Source organism: Raphanus sativus, chromosome 2, assembly GCF_000801105.2.
Source record: "Raphanus sativus cultivar WK10039 chromosome 2, ASM80110v3, whole genome shotgun sequence".
Lineage (NCBI taxonomy): Eukaryota > Viridiplantae > Streptophyta > Magnoliopsida > Brassicales > Brassicaceae > Raphanus > Raphanus sativus.
The window spans coordinates 33,885,407-33,900,537 of record NC_079512.1 but is presented as its reverse complement, the minus strand read 5'-3'; the positions used below and the strand labels follow the sequence as shown (position 1 = coordinate 33,900,537).

Here is a 15,131-nt window from a genome sequence, read left to right as displayed (position 1 = left end):
ATGCTGCCTATTTTTTTATCCTAACCGAGTAACTTGCGTTACCAATGTGATAGATTGTAAATTTGGCAGGTTGCAAAATGGGAAAAGAAAAAAGTGATTGATTGTAAACATGAATTGTATTATTGGAGGTAATATGAACGTGTTGATGTATGTTGTCCTGTGAACGCGAATATTATTAGATTAGATTGACATGGGGAAAATAGTGGGTCGTCACTGAAACACACTCTAATATGTCAACATGCCAGCACATTTTTGCACTCGCATATTTCGCCTTTGATTGCGATAAAGGTCTAAAGTGAATATTAATACGATCGTATGGGCCATGACCTTTGACATACAGAAAGGTACTCCTCAAGAGGGTTCATTTGATATCATCTGTTTGTTAGACCATTAATCGACATGTTTTCCCAAATCTTTATGCACACATATTAGCCGCCTGCCAACCCACATGCAAAACCTGCAGTCCTCCATGGTCTGATCGGCAAGACCTGCTTCTTGATGGACTAAACTTTTAAATCGACGATATCCATTAGACTTGGACCCAAGACTCATGTTCTTATTGTTTTCTCACTTACCATGTGTATTATTTGTTCCTGTTATCACATCTTACATAGCTTGAATGTATTATGCATATATAGCTTCTAACATTTTCACCATCTGGAAACATGATTCTTTGGATAATGTACCATTCACTATAAAAATATGAAATGCGAAATGATAAAAAAGTATCAACTAACAAGTTAATTTGATCAATCTATCCTGTATATTTTGAAAGTATAACAAATGTATACAGAACATAACGCATAGCTTTATAGCATTTGAATTTATTTGGTTTTAAAATTTTCATCTTACTGCTTGTTTATTTATTTTTATCTCAATATCATACAGTTTAGTTGATTTACCAGTCAAATGTATAGTTTGTAATTGATACTTTATTAATCAGACGACACCATATTTCATATGCTATAGTGCGCACATGTTTATAAAAAAAACTCAACCTTTTTTCCATTATTTACCACCACATCATCATTACACAAATAAAACTCCAAAATTTCTCTTACTGTATTTGAAAAATTAATCTCTAATGATAATTTATTCTGATTAACTAGAAAATTCCGCGTTCCTGGCCACTTGAACTAATTTAAATGGTAATAATTTGCGGCTGCTGTAAACCTCATAGAATTAGTGGGTTGACCTCGGCCGAATCTCCACGTTTATAAAAAAAAAAAAAACTAGAGAATTTTTCTTTATTAACACATAAATTAATTACTAAACTTGAAATAAAATAAAGTTTGACTAAAAAGAGTGTACAGGTGTCACCGAAACTGTAGCCTAGCGCCTCCGCAAATGGTAACGTTTCTCCGCCGTGAAAAAAAAAAGGTTGGAGCGACTTGTCAATTTCGCTCAATCAAAAAGCTGTCTCTTACTTCCACATGATTGCCTCCTCCTCCTTCTCCACACTCCATATCTTCATCCCCGATTCGATTCCCTCTTCTCCTCGATTTCTCCCGCCTAGTCAACACCAGCTCCAAATCCGCCTCGATCGTATGGAGATGATGAAGCGCCTCGGAATCGGTTGCTTTGCGGCGAATCGGATTAAAAGGGAGGTGACGACGGAGAAGGACAGCGTCGGCGGCGGCGGAGAGGATCTGTTCGTGGAGTCTGGTGAGAAGCCTGATCATTTGGTGGTCATGGTGAACGGTATCATCGGAAGGTAAAAAGCTTATAACTTTGAAATTGGTTTGAGATTACAGTCTTATGGGTTTACAGAGTTTGCTCGTTTCTGCTTTGGATCATGATTTTTTTAGTTCGGCGGATTGGAAGTATGCGGCGGAGCAGTTCGTGAAGAAGTTCCCCGACAAAGTGCTCGTGCACCGTGAGTCTTCTTGTAAACATTATGGTTTTGATAGCATCTGATTGACGAAAGTTGTTGACTTTTTCGATGAAACTGCTCTGAGCAGGTAGTGAGAGTAATTGTGCAACGTTGACGTTTGATGGTGTGGATATGATGGGTGAACGCCTCGCTAATGAGGTGCTGTTTCTCTTCTATTGGATCTTTTACTTGAGTGTGTGCTTATTATATGTTTTGTTGATTTCTACGTTTTGATATCTTTTTGTTTGTAGGTTTTGTCTGTTGTTAAGAACAGGGGTGGGTTGAAGAAGATCTCATTTGTGGCTCATTCGTTAGGAGGTCTTGTTGCGAGATACGCCGTAGGGAAGCTTTATGAACAGCAGCAGACTGGTGAAGAAGCCAACTCTTTGGACTCTCCTTCAAAGTCCAAGAGCGGCGGCGAAATTGCTGGGTTAGAACCTATGAACTTTATAACTTTCGCAACGCCTCATCTTGGTTCCAGGGGACACAGACAGGTGAACTGATGATTGCGTGTCTAGACTCTAGGTTAAATGTTTTTCCTTTTTAAGGTTTTGCGTATCTAAGAGATTAGTAGCTTCTGTGTGAGATGCTTACTCTCTCCTCTGCTTTCATTTTCCCTTCAGTTCCCGATTCTCTGTGGCCTTCCTTTTCTTGAAAGAACTGCGTCCCAAACCGCACACTTGGCTGCTGGGAGAACAGGAAAGCATTTGTTTCTGGTGGACAGCGATGATGGGAACCTCCCACTTCTTATCCGGATGGCTACAGATTCTTTCAACTTCAAATTCATGTAAAAAAATGCTTCTGCCTCTGTGTATTTTTTTTCAATTGGTGACGTGCAAATTGAGATGTACACTACTCATACGTTACCTAATGAACTCAACAGATCGGCTTTAAATGCTTTCAAGCGGCGTGTGGCGTATGCAAACGTGAACTTCGATTGTATCCTTTCCTGAATAAAGCATAGCGATAAGTGTTTACTTTATTTTCGTTTTACAAGAGACAGTGTTTGCCTTTACTTAAGACTACATAGACATGGTTGGATGGAGGACATCTTCAATTCGCCGCCCAAACGAGCTCCCAAAGGTAATCCATTTATAACTTAATCTTATGCACAGTCTGGGATTTATCAGTAACACTTGTGTACTCTCTCATCTTACAGCCAAATCTTCTAGCAACTGATCCAAACTATCCACACATTGTATACGTGGAACATGGAAACGTGGACAATGGTAGTTGCGAGTCAACCTCTACAGTAGTAAAAGATGAAAACACTGATCTTGAAGGTTTGCTTTCTTCTTCACTTGACTCTGTATATCCATAGCATTGCCAAACTTAACCCTCTTTTTTTGTGTTGAACATAGAGGAAATGCTACATGGGCTTGGTCAACTGTCTTGGGAACGAGTAGATGTAAGCTTTCACAATAGCAAGCAACGATACGTAGCTCATAATACCATTCAGGTAAGTTTACTAATAGGGTACTCTTAACTTAGCTGTTTGTGTTTTTAAAACGGCATTTAATATAGTATGGTTTTGGAATGTGTAGGTGAAGACATATTGGTTACATTCTGATGGTAAAGATGTGGTCTTTCACATGATGGATCACTTCTGTCTCTAGCCCCCAAACATTTTCATCCAGCTGTTCACAGTTTCAACCGCTGCAATTAAGTCAGCAATGTATAAAGGTGGATAAAAGCATTACACTGTATCTGCTTTGGTTATTTTGTATCATATGATGCTCTTACAAATCATGGAAAAGTTTCTGCGACTTTACATTTTGGTTATTTGAAATGTATTTATTATATTCTGTTGAACGATGAATCTGTACAGATCTAGTCGTTCTTTGTAAAACTATTAACATTTTCATCTCTTCTTGACTCTTGTTTTTTTTTTTTGTCAAACCTCTTCTTGACTCTTGTTTTTTTTGTTTGTCAAACCTCTTCTTGACTCTTATGTTATTATATACAAATCCTTGATGTAATTTATGGTGCCTTCTTTCTATGTCTATTAAAAGACTAAGGGTCTGATTGGTTGAAACTGCGATTTTAGTTTTTTGTTGTATAATTTATGCTGTGTATTGTTTTGCTGCAGCTGTAAGATTTTCGCCGTGATTTTGTATGTTATAAAACTCACAATTAAATTTCTAAAACACTATTATTTTGCTGTGAAAAAAATTGATGTCTATAGCCAAAATAAAGGAAAAAAAGGAAACGTAGCTGTGGGTTTTAAAAATCAAAGCAAAGCTTGACTGTTAAATATTGTGGCTGTAGAAATATTTTTTTGCTATCCACAGAAACCAAAGCACTAACCAATCAACCTCTAAACCATCTTGAATTAGATGTGATTTAGATTGGGTTATAACCTACTAAAAGGCCCAAAGCTAACCTATCTTCTTAGTATAGTCAGGACCGGTCCGGATTAATATGGCGTCTAAAGCAAATCCAAAAAATAATGCCCCATAAATATAACTACAATTTTATTGCTACTTTTAATATATAATCAAAATATATGTTACTAAAGCTTCATCTGATTTAGACGAAAAAAAAAATTCTCGCAAAACCATTGATCAACTTTGAATAACCATTAGTTTCAAATTTTTTTTTGAATAACCACATTTTAGATGGTTTGCATTCCACTGATAATTCATTTGATTGATTCTTAATTGTATTTTAATTTCCTTTAAAAAATAACATAAATTTTATAATATTGCAATACATATGATAAAAGTTGAACATTAACACTTATTTCACTTTGAGAAATATCTCAAAGAATATTAGAACCCAGTTTAGGATATTTTGTATTCTCATATTATATAATTTTTCATTAAATATAAAAATTTACAAAAAATGGAGACCCAAAAAGAAAAATATCTCCTTTAAAAATAATCAGGATTTAATTAGTTTTGATCAAAAAAGATTTAATTAGTTAAATAGTTTATTAATGATATATATCATTTAATATAGTGTGGTAATAAAAGAAACTAAGTTGTCAGAAAAGGTAACCAAATTGTTCATGTCAAATCGGTATCAATTACTATACTTATCCAAAAGAAAAAAAAAGGAGGAAAAATATGAAGGGAGGAGGAATTGAACCCGCCACCAACATCTCAGTGGTGCTGAACACAAACCGCTAGGTTACAGTGACTTAACAGGATGTTGGCGCCCCGTAAAGTATATAAAGCTATGGCGCCTAAAGCCACTGCTTTGCATGCTTTACCCCAGGGCCGGCCCTGAGTATAGTCTACAATAGGTTTATCAACCTCTACACAATACTTAGCCAAATAATTGTCACCGTAGGGAACTAAAAGCTTAAGGACATTTCGAAAAACGTCTTCAGTATCATACCCTATCTTGGGTGGTACACCAAATATCTTGATGTCTTTGTTGATGTCAAAGGATTCACAAGACTCAATACGGTTTTTTCACATTTATTGCTGTTGTTTTTTTTCTGTTTTTTTGTGTTCTTTTGTAATCTCAATTGTTTCATATGTTCACATACACATAGTACGAATTGGACAAGAAAAGATATGACAAACACACATGACACAACCTGTGCCAATTGTCCCCATAGTAAAAAAAAAGTCAGTCAATTCAGTCGTTATGTCGTTGTAGTCACTATTGACATTGTACTGGTTCATCCAAAGGATCATAGTTTTAATTTTGTCCACCGATAACGTTAGTACTTTTTCATCTCAGTGAAAGGTTATAATTAAAGATCAAATTACGAAAAAATATACATGTATTTAGGTCTATTTGTTATTTTAGAAGAAAACCTTGATGATAGTTATCCAAAATATTTAGGAATCTGGGAGAAAAGGTGCAAAGAGAGAATCATGAACAACTTCGGCTCGCCACAACGGTGACACCAACGTATCAAGATCAGCATAATATCATTGTTGATAGTTACTTACATTTTTGTTCACTTGGCCAATTCTTTGGTTACGACTAAACTACCATTAGCATCGATCCAACGTAACTAAACTAATAATGATGTATGAAGTCGAACAGCTCATAAGTATTAACTTAAGAGTCAATTTTTCAATTAGTAGTTACTAATCATCTAATGTACTACAAAGCAAAGATTAAAAAGAACCAAAAACCACACGAATGATGCATAAACATCGTTTTAGTTTAACCAGACAAAAATAGTGAAATAAAACCCAGTTTTATCCCATCCGCTCCTCTAAACGCATAATTCAGAGTCAGTAATGATTACTCTGTTTTCAAGTTCCAGTGCTCTGCCGCACCACCTGACTATTACCAACCTCTTCCTTATTATCACCGCAAGTACAGCTTTTCTCAGACCGATTCGCCGGCGTAGCCAGGTACGTGGGTTTGACGTCTCCTGCCATGATGACGAGAAACTTCTCTGGCAACTCTGTGGTCTTGTTCTTGTGAGTGTCACCTTCGGGTTTTTCATCATCTCCGGCCTCGAGATCACTCTCAGCCGAGCCAGTGAGCCGCCAGTAAGAACAAGCGAGGATGAGAAGAGAGAAGGCGATGAGGGCCAGCATGGCGGCCAAACCACCGAAAAGATAAGGAACCGGAGAGTGCCACGGCGAGTGTGGCACCACCATTGAAGAGCTATGATTGTTTCCTTCGGGGTTTTGGTAATATTGTCTTCCTTCCATTGTCTGCATGTGTTTTCTCAAAGTGAACAAATGAAATGTTTTTTTTTAGTTTAAAGTAATAAAGTGGTGTGGAGAAAGGATTGTGTTGTGAGGGCCATTTATAGAAGATAGTAAGGGAATTATTGTTTAACGCATTGGATTGTGCATGACGTTTCATCTATTATCCCTATCTACCTATCTTTCTTAATTAAACAGTAGTATATGATATTCTCTAACATTTTTTGTAGCATATTATTTATATATTTTAGATTTTAATTATATTCATACATCGTTTATATTTTACTCTATTTAGTATTACAAACCACATTTAAATGTGAAATTCTTAACAATATATGTAACATACATTAACTGTATAGTACTATTTGGAATATATACTGGCTGTGAAATGAAATGATAGAATCAGTAGAGTAATGGAGGGTTGGGTTTAGAGTCAGCTTCCACCATGTTAAAGGAGGAAACGGATATTCCATTAGTTTCCAATCACTTCTCCATTTCCACATTCTTTCTTCTTATTTTCTTTAATTTATTCATTACTATTTCTATATTGTTCTTTGATGTGTCCACTACTATTATGTTTAGTAAATATACATCATTAAGTAGAGTAAAAAGGAATTTCTAAGACAACTTTTTTAAAGCATCCAAGCCAACAAATTTTGAGACATTATAATATTCCAACCTAATTCCCCTCTTACATTAATCTATTGAGATAAACCATCATCTTCATGTCTACCATTATGCATATACACGCACATACACAACAAAAGTTGTGGTGGAGATGGAATACATAAGTTGAATGATACTTTGTCTAAAATATATATTAACTTTGTAATTTAGAAGATTATCTTTAGTTATAAAACCAAAACCTATAGAATTTAATAGTTTAATGTAAAGGTATTTATAGTTTAGTTTCCTTTACGATTGGAACTGAACCTACACAAGTTAACAAGTATGTAGTACTGTATCAACGTTCCAGGATTTGATTTGAGTTTATGCATGAATCTTGAGGAATCATATTTAGACCTAGAAGTCCATTAGTTCTCGAACAAATCAATAAATGGAAGTAATCACCGATTCAAGTTTCTATTTCTTCCGGTAATTATCCTGCTATAGTGGTTTAGACCAATCAGAATCAGTTTATTTGAAAGTGATGGGTGCTTCAGGTCTTTTCGTGGTGAACAACGAGAATACCTCTTTTTGTGATTCTCAACAAATCAGAACACTTGCATTCTTTACTTTAGTCTCAGGTTAATGTAAAGACGCCCCATCGTTCTTGTATTTACACACATTTTAGCGGGCGTTAACAAAAGTAGTAACATCGATGACTATTTCTAACCAAATAAATAAATAAACAACGCTTCATTTGTATGTCTATTTCTAAGTTCGCTAACAAAACGAGTGAATGTGAAGTCATTTGACATAGGGATTATTGTAATAGAGTTAACCACTTCTAAAACTTTGTTAAACGTTGTCAATCAATGGGACAAGGCACAAACACTATGATGCGTCTGAATATCAAATGTCAAGAAACATGATGAGGATGAGGAAATAACTCTAGAAATGTATGTATGTGTTATCCTCATTAACATTGTAAATAAATATACATGGGATATGAATGTGAGATCCGCTCGCCTAGTTTATTAAAACAAAGGAAACAATTAATATACATGTTTTCTCCTTTTTCTTCTTAATTGGAGAGACAAATGAACTTTTTTAAATGAAGTATTTTGAGATGTTAGAAAATCAACGGTTCAATTTTAGTTAAGAACCAAAATTTAATTAAATAACTAAATAATGATAATATATTGTTGAGATTTTAACCTTACTGAAAAGTGAAAACTATATCAGTGTGGGTGTTCTAAGGTAACTTCTAAAAAACAGATTAGTGGATTTGAAAATGTATCTAACTGAAATGGATAAGAGTATCATCACTTGTTACTAATATACTATATGCCATTAGAGAGCATCTATCTTTATGGAGCTATGATGATTCGAGACCTATAGAATGCAAGAAATTTAATTATTGCATGCCCCCCACTAGTTACTTTTAAATTCGAACGCCTAGAAAGAATATTTTTTAGTTACTATAGAATAATCAAGATTTACTCTAAAAAAAAAAAAGAGAAGATATGGCAATAAAAATAAGGTCTATGAAAAGAAAATATCTCAAATTCTTCTTTTAACTTTAATAGATGGTGTTTCAAAAAAAAAACTTTAATTGATGAAAAAAAGAAACTTTAACAGATTAAAGAACAATAGCTGTGGCGATTGTTATACATGTGCAGAACTATGTTTATTAGAAAAATGATAATCTGTGTGTTATTCGTATTAGTAAATACTTCTACCTTTTGGGTGACATACACTTGCCATAAAATGGTAATGTGGTACTTATTCATCAAATCTGCTTGCTCATGCGACAAGAACATATTAATGCCATCAAGTCAAATATATAGCAATGTACATATATTTAGGTTATATATGTAAGAACAATATCAGATGTTTCAACTAATAAACGTCCGTGGGAGTTAGTTACACAAGTGTATGTTAAAATTGTATACTATGTAAAAGGAATAACACGTCGGCGAGAAGAAACAAAGAGTATGATACAAAAACAGAGCGATATGTAAGTTTTATTTTTCGTTACCATGACATGATTCATTAAGAACCTGTAAAAAGAAGAAAAAGAGTTGGAGGAATAAAGAGGGAATAGGAGTAAAGCAAGAGAGTGTTTCCTCGTGAGAGAGGAAATGCGATACTATTGTGAACGGGGACCAGCAGCTGTAGGAACCCACCCTTGGAAGGTGTTTAGGCTTTTAGTCGAGACGTCCTTATCGACCAGCACCCTGGCCTGGTCCATCCTCCGCCATTTTCGGCCTTTGCTCATTGTAATTTACCCACACATTCATTTTATTATTAATGAATTTGTCCGTTCAGATATTTTTCAGTTTTGAGGTAATAACTAATAACACTATTCACCCTAGTACGGCTAGGTCAATCGGTTAGAGGAATATTGTTTCATTGTTTTGTTACAATCAGAATATGAGTTTATAGGCTGGTCCGGCCCCTACGCATGTTCAAAGACTATGAGTGCATTTACACATGGTTCGTCTATACTTTGATTCTTTCTTTGATTTGAAACCATAGAAGCAGATAAAAGATATAATTTATTTCCGATAGAATCTATGCATGTCCCGGTTGTTGTTTTGCACCAGATTTTTGTTCTTCTCACATGTTTGAAGCATTTTCTTACATATAGACAAGATTTGTTTCACAAAAAAAAATGCCCAAATATGTGTGTTCTGTATTTCTTTCTTCAGCCTGCGTTTCCATATTTAATCTAGACTGATGATACATTGACACGATTAGCACAACCCATTGTATAATAAGTTACCAATCTCTATTATTAAAAGAGAAGTACATTTATAAAATGTTCCTGAGCTTTCAATGTTAATTACACTTACATGCCACTGACCCTATTAATAACATTCCTAAAAAAATGATTGTCTTAACCAGTTTATTAAATGTGTCTTTATTACTTTCTTTATTTATAGATAGTCTCTATTTTAATGTTTGTCTTTTTCAGTTTAGTTAATGTGTTGTCCTAAAACAAAATTTAACTTTTTGTATTAAATAAATTTCAAAATTATTTATTTGTTATCAAAAAAAATCTAGGATATTAATTTCGAAATTATTATTGTCGTAAAATAAAATTTAACTTCCATTCTCTATTAAAATAATTTCAAGATAAAATTGAATTTCCCTTTTCATCTAAACCAATGTTTATTCACCTCACATAGAGTTAGGTCTCAATAAATCTAAAAAATTATTGTATGAATAAATTATCTATGTTTTTTCCCAGTAAAATCTGTTTAACTGAACTTGCAGAGTACTCAATATTAAATATAAGATTAATACATAGTTAAGAATGAGGAAATTGCCTATATTCTTGCTAACTACATTATTTTTAGGAAACAATTGATTTGCTTTATAAATGTTATGGACATTTATTAATTAACTAGGTGTAACTAGACATGCAAACAATATACTTTGAAACAGAATGAAAAATAAACCAATTATTTCAAAAGAGATTTAATTACTCCATACTTTGATTCGTAAAGAAAAAACATCAGATTCACAAGTATCAAACATTAGACCATCGATTAATGAGTTTTGAAATCGTCATCGCCATGGGAGAACACCGAAAATCGAGATATTTATTTTTTTCATTCTTCACAATTTTTTTCTAAACACCGAACGGTTACAAAACAAAATTGTCGGTTAGGATAAGAGAGAGGAGTCATGAGCCACTAGACCAACTTAATTTGATCTAAAACACTGGCCCTAACAAAAAATGTAATAACAATGAGCCGATTAAATTGATTTATATATGATTCAAAGTCAATTATTTCAATGTATTTTAAATTAACTAAATTGATTTATATATTTCATATATAATCTATCATTGTTCACTTTAAGCTTTCTTTATAATAAAAAATATTTTTCACAGATTTGATTGTTTTTTTAAAATTCAAAAAGAACTCAATGTATCCAGTGGCGGACCCATCAATTTTTTTTTACATGTGTCATGATATATAAAATTTTAAAAATATGATAACAAAAGTATAATTTAGAGATGTGAACCCAGATTTAGGTGTGTCAATACATACACTAATATCATTTTAGCTGCTGATTCTTTTTGGCTTCCTATGCAAAACCAATTATTTCATAACTAAGCATGTGTCAACTAAACCCCTAATCCTATAGTAGATACGCCTCTGAATGTATCACAAGTAACTATTAACAAATATATCATTTAGTGTAAATCAAAAATTAAAAAATTAAATAAACACCCGCCTGGTCAGGCGGGTCATGGTCTAGTAATGAAATTATTTATACTAACCTCACGTTAAACACATAAAATTGTGTTATTTGCAATTATTTTTTTCAACAAAGAAAAGAAATCTATACTAATCCTCTAAGCAAGCAGAAAAACTAAATTGGCCACATGGGAAATAGTTGGTGTCGGTGGGTTCTTTCCATGGTCCCGGACTCTCGGCTCATACAGCAAATTCTTCATAATTTTAACGAAACTAGAACCATTTGGTCTTAGTTTCCCATACAGCATTTCGTCTTATACGAATTAATCCCTTCACATCATTAAGTATAATACAGTATTGTAGAGTGGTTTGGGAAATCAACTACGTGATGTGAAATTTTCCTGTGTACTAATAACACAAAGGCACGAGAGAGAGAGATAGTCATAGAAAAACCCGTGACCTTTACCTGCATTGCCTTTAGATTCTCCCTCTCATAATTTCCTCAACAATATTCACTATGACAAACACATTTTGTTTATCTTTACATGTTTATCAAATGTGTATATAACCGAAAAAGAAGGTTTAAATGTAACTGTAGTCTGTAACCATGCTTCTTTATATAAATGAAAGTTATATGGATTTCCTATCATTAATAGCTCCATTTTAATTTGAATAACCATCTCTAGTGATCTCTTCTCTGATTATTACTCGTCTCGGCACCGCATCGTTGTTACATCGCCACGACTACGTTCGATGAGTTCAATGTAACACAACATCATAAATGACAGCAAAAGACAATAGTTCAACGCAAACAGACAAAAAGACTTAAAATATTTGTCAGCTTCATATGAAAATACAAAAATTATTCCAAACTCAAACATCCATAAATTCTCATTACACAACACTCTCTTTCATTCTCCAACTTGTAAACATCTCTCCCCTAATATGGAATCAAATACTCTGACCACCTCTTCCATCTCCTACACCAAACCACTTCCACCGCTCTTCCCAACGGCAGAGCCACCTTCTTACATCCTCCGCAACATCTCCCTCACCTCTCATCCTTCCCAAATCCTCGCCATCGTTGGCCCTAGCGGTGCTGGAAAATCAACTCTTCTCGACATCCTAGCCGCAAGAACCTCCCCAACCTCAGGCTCAATCCTCGTCAACTCTCTTCCCATTAACCCTTCTTCTTACCGCAAAATCTCTTCCTACGTTCCTCAACACGACGCCTTCTTCCCTCTCCTCACCGTCTCCGAGACTTTCACTTTCTCCGCCTCCCTATTGCTCTCAAAAACCCCATCAGAAACCTCCAGTGCCGTTGCTTCTCTCCTACAAGAACTTAACCTAACGCATCTTGCACATACAAGACTCGGTCAAGGCCTATCCGGTGGTGAACGGAGAAGGGTTTCTATTGGTCTAAGTCTTCTCCACGATCCTGGATTCTTACTCCTCGACGAACCCACCTCCGGTTTAGACAGTAAATCTGCTTTCGACGTTGTTCAGATCCTCAAGTCCGTTGCTACGTCAAGACAAAGGACCGTGATCTTGTCCATACATCAACCTAGCTTCAAGATTCTGTTTCTCATCGACCGCTTGTTGCTTCTTTCCAAAGGAAGCGTTGTATACCACGGAAGGCTTGATTTGCTCGAAGCTTTCTTGCTCTCCAAGGGATTCACGGTTCCACCTCAGCTGAACTCTCTTGAGTACGCTATGGAGATACTTCAAGACCTTCATGATCCGTACGAGAATACTACCGACATTGTTCTCCATGAACACTGCCCTAACGAAAGTCAAAAGCAGAACACAAAACAGAGATATAGAAGCTCCAGGATCACTGAAGTAACCCTACTTTCTAGACGATTCTGGAAGATCATATACCGTACAAGGCAGTTGCTTCTTACCAACATCTTAGAAGCTCTTGTAGTAGGTCTTGTCTTAGGCACTATCTACCTCAACATTGGAACTGGCAAGGCAGGCATCGAGAAGCGGTTCGGTCTTTTTGCATTCACCCTCACGTTCCTCTTATCATCAACCACACAAACCCTACCAATATTCATCGATGAGAGACCCATTCTTCTCAGAGAAACATCGAGTGGACTCTACAGACTCTCCTCTCACATTCTCGCAAACACATTGGTCTTCTTGCCTTACTTGCTCCTCATCGCAATCATCTACTCTGTCTCGCTTTACTTCCTTGTAGGTCTCTGCCTTTCATGGCAAGCTTTTGCCTACTTTGTCCTCGTGATATGGATCATTGTCTTAATGGCAAACTCCTTTGTGCTTTTCTTGAGCTCTCTAGCGCCTAACTATATCGCTGGAACATCGTCAGTGACCATTCTTCTCGCGGCTTTCTTCTTGTTCTCTGGCTACTTCATCTCTAAAGAGAGTCTACCTAAGTATTGGTTGTTCATGTACTTCTTTTCGATGTATAAGTATGCGTTGGACTCGCTTCTGATAAATGAGTACTCTTGCCTGGCCAATAAATGCCTTGTCTGGTTTGGGGAAGGCGACGTGAAAGCGTGCTTGGCTACTGGAGGTGACGTGTTAGACAAGAAAGGGCTTGATGAGAGACAGAGGTGGACTAATGTTTATGTGTTGTTAGGGTTCTTCGTATTATATCGTGTTTTGTGTTTTCTTGTTCTCCTCAAAAGGGTTTCGAGTTCCAGGAGATGATTTTTTCTATTATTATCTTTTTTTTTTTTGCTTAATATCTGTAAGGTTTTTCTTGTTTCTTCAAACTCCATGGTATACATACTGTATGTATAGGACCCAGGATTAGTTTTTACCTGGGTCAAACCATGAAAAAAAAGCAGTGTTCAAGAAATCGCTAGGCGCTAATCGGGCGGCGACCTAACGCCTAGCGCCTAGAACGACTAAGCGGACGCCTAGATTATTAGTTAAGCGGTTTAGGCGTTTATAAATTATAACAATATATTAAATATATGTAATGTTTTATACTTAATAATAGTAAAAACTATTATTTATATATGATAAAAATTATATTCATAAGAATATATATTAAAATATATTAATTATTATAATTTATGAATAAAAATTATATATTATTTATTATTATAATATTGTAATTATCTAGGCGGTTTAAAGAGTAATCGCCACGGTCCTATAATGCCTAGCGCCTAAGCGTCGCCTAGGCGGCCGCCTAAACCGCTTTTTAAAACACTGAAAAAAAGTATAAAGTGTCAACTGTGGGATTTGAAACTGGGTTTAGGGGTGTCATCTAGAGTACTTTACCAACAAATCTAGTGATATTTCATTGTTCATCCATACAAAACTGAGATTTATCCATATTTAAGGTGTGTCATGTGACACCCCTTCCTCTCAAGTGGGTCCGCCACTGTACATACACACAAGAAGCAATTTATTGATGGAATGGTTAAACCGTAAATTCCATTATCTACAGTTTTCTCTTTCGTTTTGTTCATTAACCTGTTATATATGTGTTTGTAAAACAAGTAACAATCTCTGGATTACATAGTAAAGATATGAATACCAAGAGCTCCGCCTAATGTCACGAGTGTGATTGACTCATTAACCACTTCAATAATGATGGTATCAATCATATATGAGAGAGAGAGAGGGAGGCTTACGTTGGGGAAAGGAATAATAGAGAGAATCAATTGGATTAAGAGATGGGGAGAGCCATGTTCATGTATATTGTAGCTTGGACAAAAAAAAAGAGATCGTCACGGGTCCACATGATCGTCATTTTCTCTGAAAAGCAACACTAGTTTATTGTTCTTAGAGTATGTACAAAACGACACTTATTAGGTTTTGATTTGGACATTAGATCTT

General features: G+C 35.2%; 3 protein-coding genes across 3 annotated transcripts; 2 read left to right on the top strand and 1 right to left on the bottom strand.

The window, feature by feature from the left end:
* The first annotated feature begins 1,312 nt into the window (after positions 1-1,312).
* On the top strand, positions 1,313-3,743 carry LOC108823476 (putative lipase YDR444W). The gene is made up of 10 exons (XM_018596697.2): positions 1,313-1,714; positions 1,809-1,876; positions 1,962-2,032; positions 2,125-2,367; positions 2,497-2,660; positions 2,757-2,812; positions 2,904-2,956; positions 3,033-3,156; positions 3,235-3,332; positions 3,418-3,743. The coding sequence occupies exons 1-10, from the start codon at positions 1,434-1,436 to the stop codon at positions 3,487-3,489; spliced, it is 1,230 nt and encodes a 409-aa protein (XP_018452199.2). The 5' UTR covers positions 1,313-1,433; the 3' UTR covers positions 3,490-3,743.
* A 2,122-nt stretch (positions 3,744-5,865) lies between these two features.
* On the bottom strand, positions 5,866-6,581 carry LOC108840037 (protein GLUTAMINE DUMPER 2). Its single transcript, XM_018612852.2, has one exon. It carries the CDS (start codon positions 6,508-6,510, stop codon positions 6,094-6,096), a length of 417 nt encoding a protein of 138 aa, XP_018468354.2. The 5' UTR covers positions 6,511-6,581; the 3' UTR covers positions 5,866-6,093.
* Positions 6,582-12,117: 5,536 nt separating this feature from the next.
* LOC108840598 (ABC transporter G family member 4) lies at positions 12,118-14,365 on the top strand. Its single transcript, XM_018613434.2, has one exon. The coding sequence runs from the start codon at positions 12,261-12,263 to the stop codon at positions 13,989-13,991; it is 1,731 nt and encodes a 576-aa protein (XP_018468936.2). The 5' UTR covers positions 12,118-12,260; the 3' UTR covers positions 13,992-14,365.
* The last annotated feature ends 766 nt before the right edge of the window (positions 14,366-15,131 follow it).

Coding starts and splice junctions, on each gene's coding strand:
- LOC108840037 (XM_018612852.2), bottom strand. CDS start 6,510: ATGCAGACAATGGAAGGAAGACAATATTACCAAAACCCCGAAGGAAAC.
- LOC108840598 (XM_018613434.2), top strand. CDS start 12,261: ATGGAATCAAATACTCTGACCACCTCTTCCATCTCCTACACCAAACCA.
- LOC108823476 (XM_018596697.2), top strand. CDS start 1,434: ATGATTGCCTCCTCCTCCTTCTCCACACTCCATATCTTCATCCCCGAT. Junction 2,957..3,032: donor GCCCAAACGAGCTCCCAAAG/GTAATCCATTTA, acceptor CTCATCTTACAG/CCAAATCTTCTAGCAACTGA. Junction 3,157..3,234: donor TGAAAACACTGATCTTGAAG/GTTTGCTTTCTT, acceptor TGTTGAACATAG/AGGAAATGCTACATGGGCTT.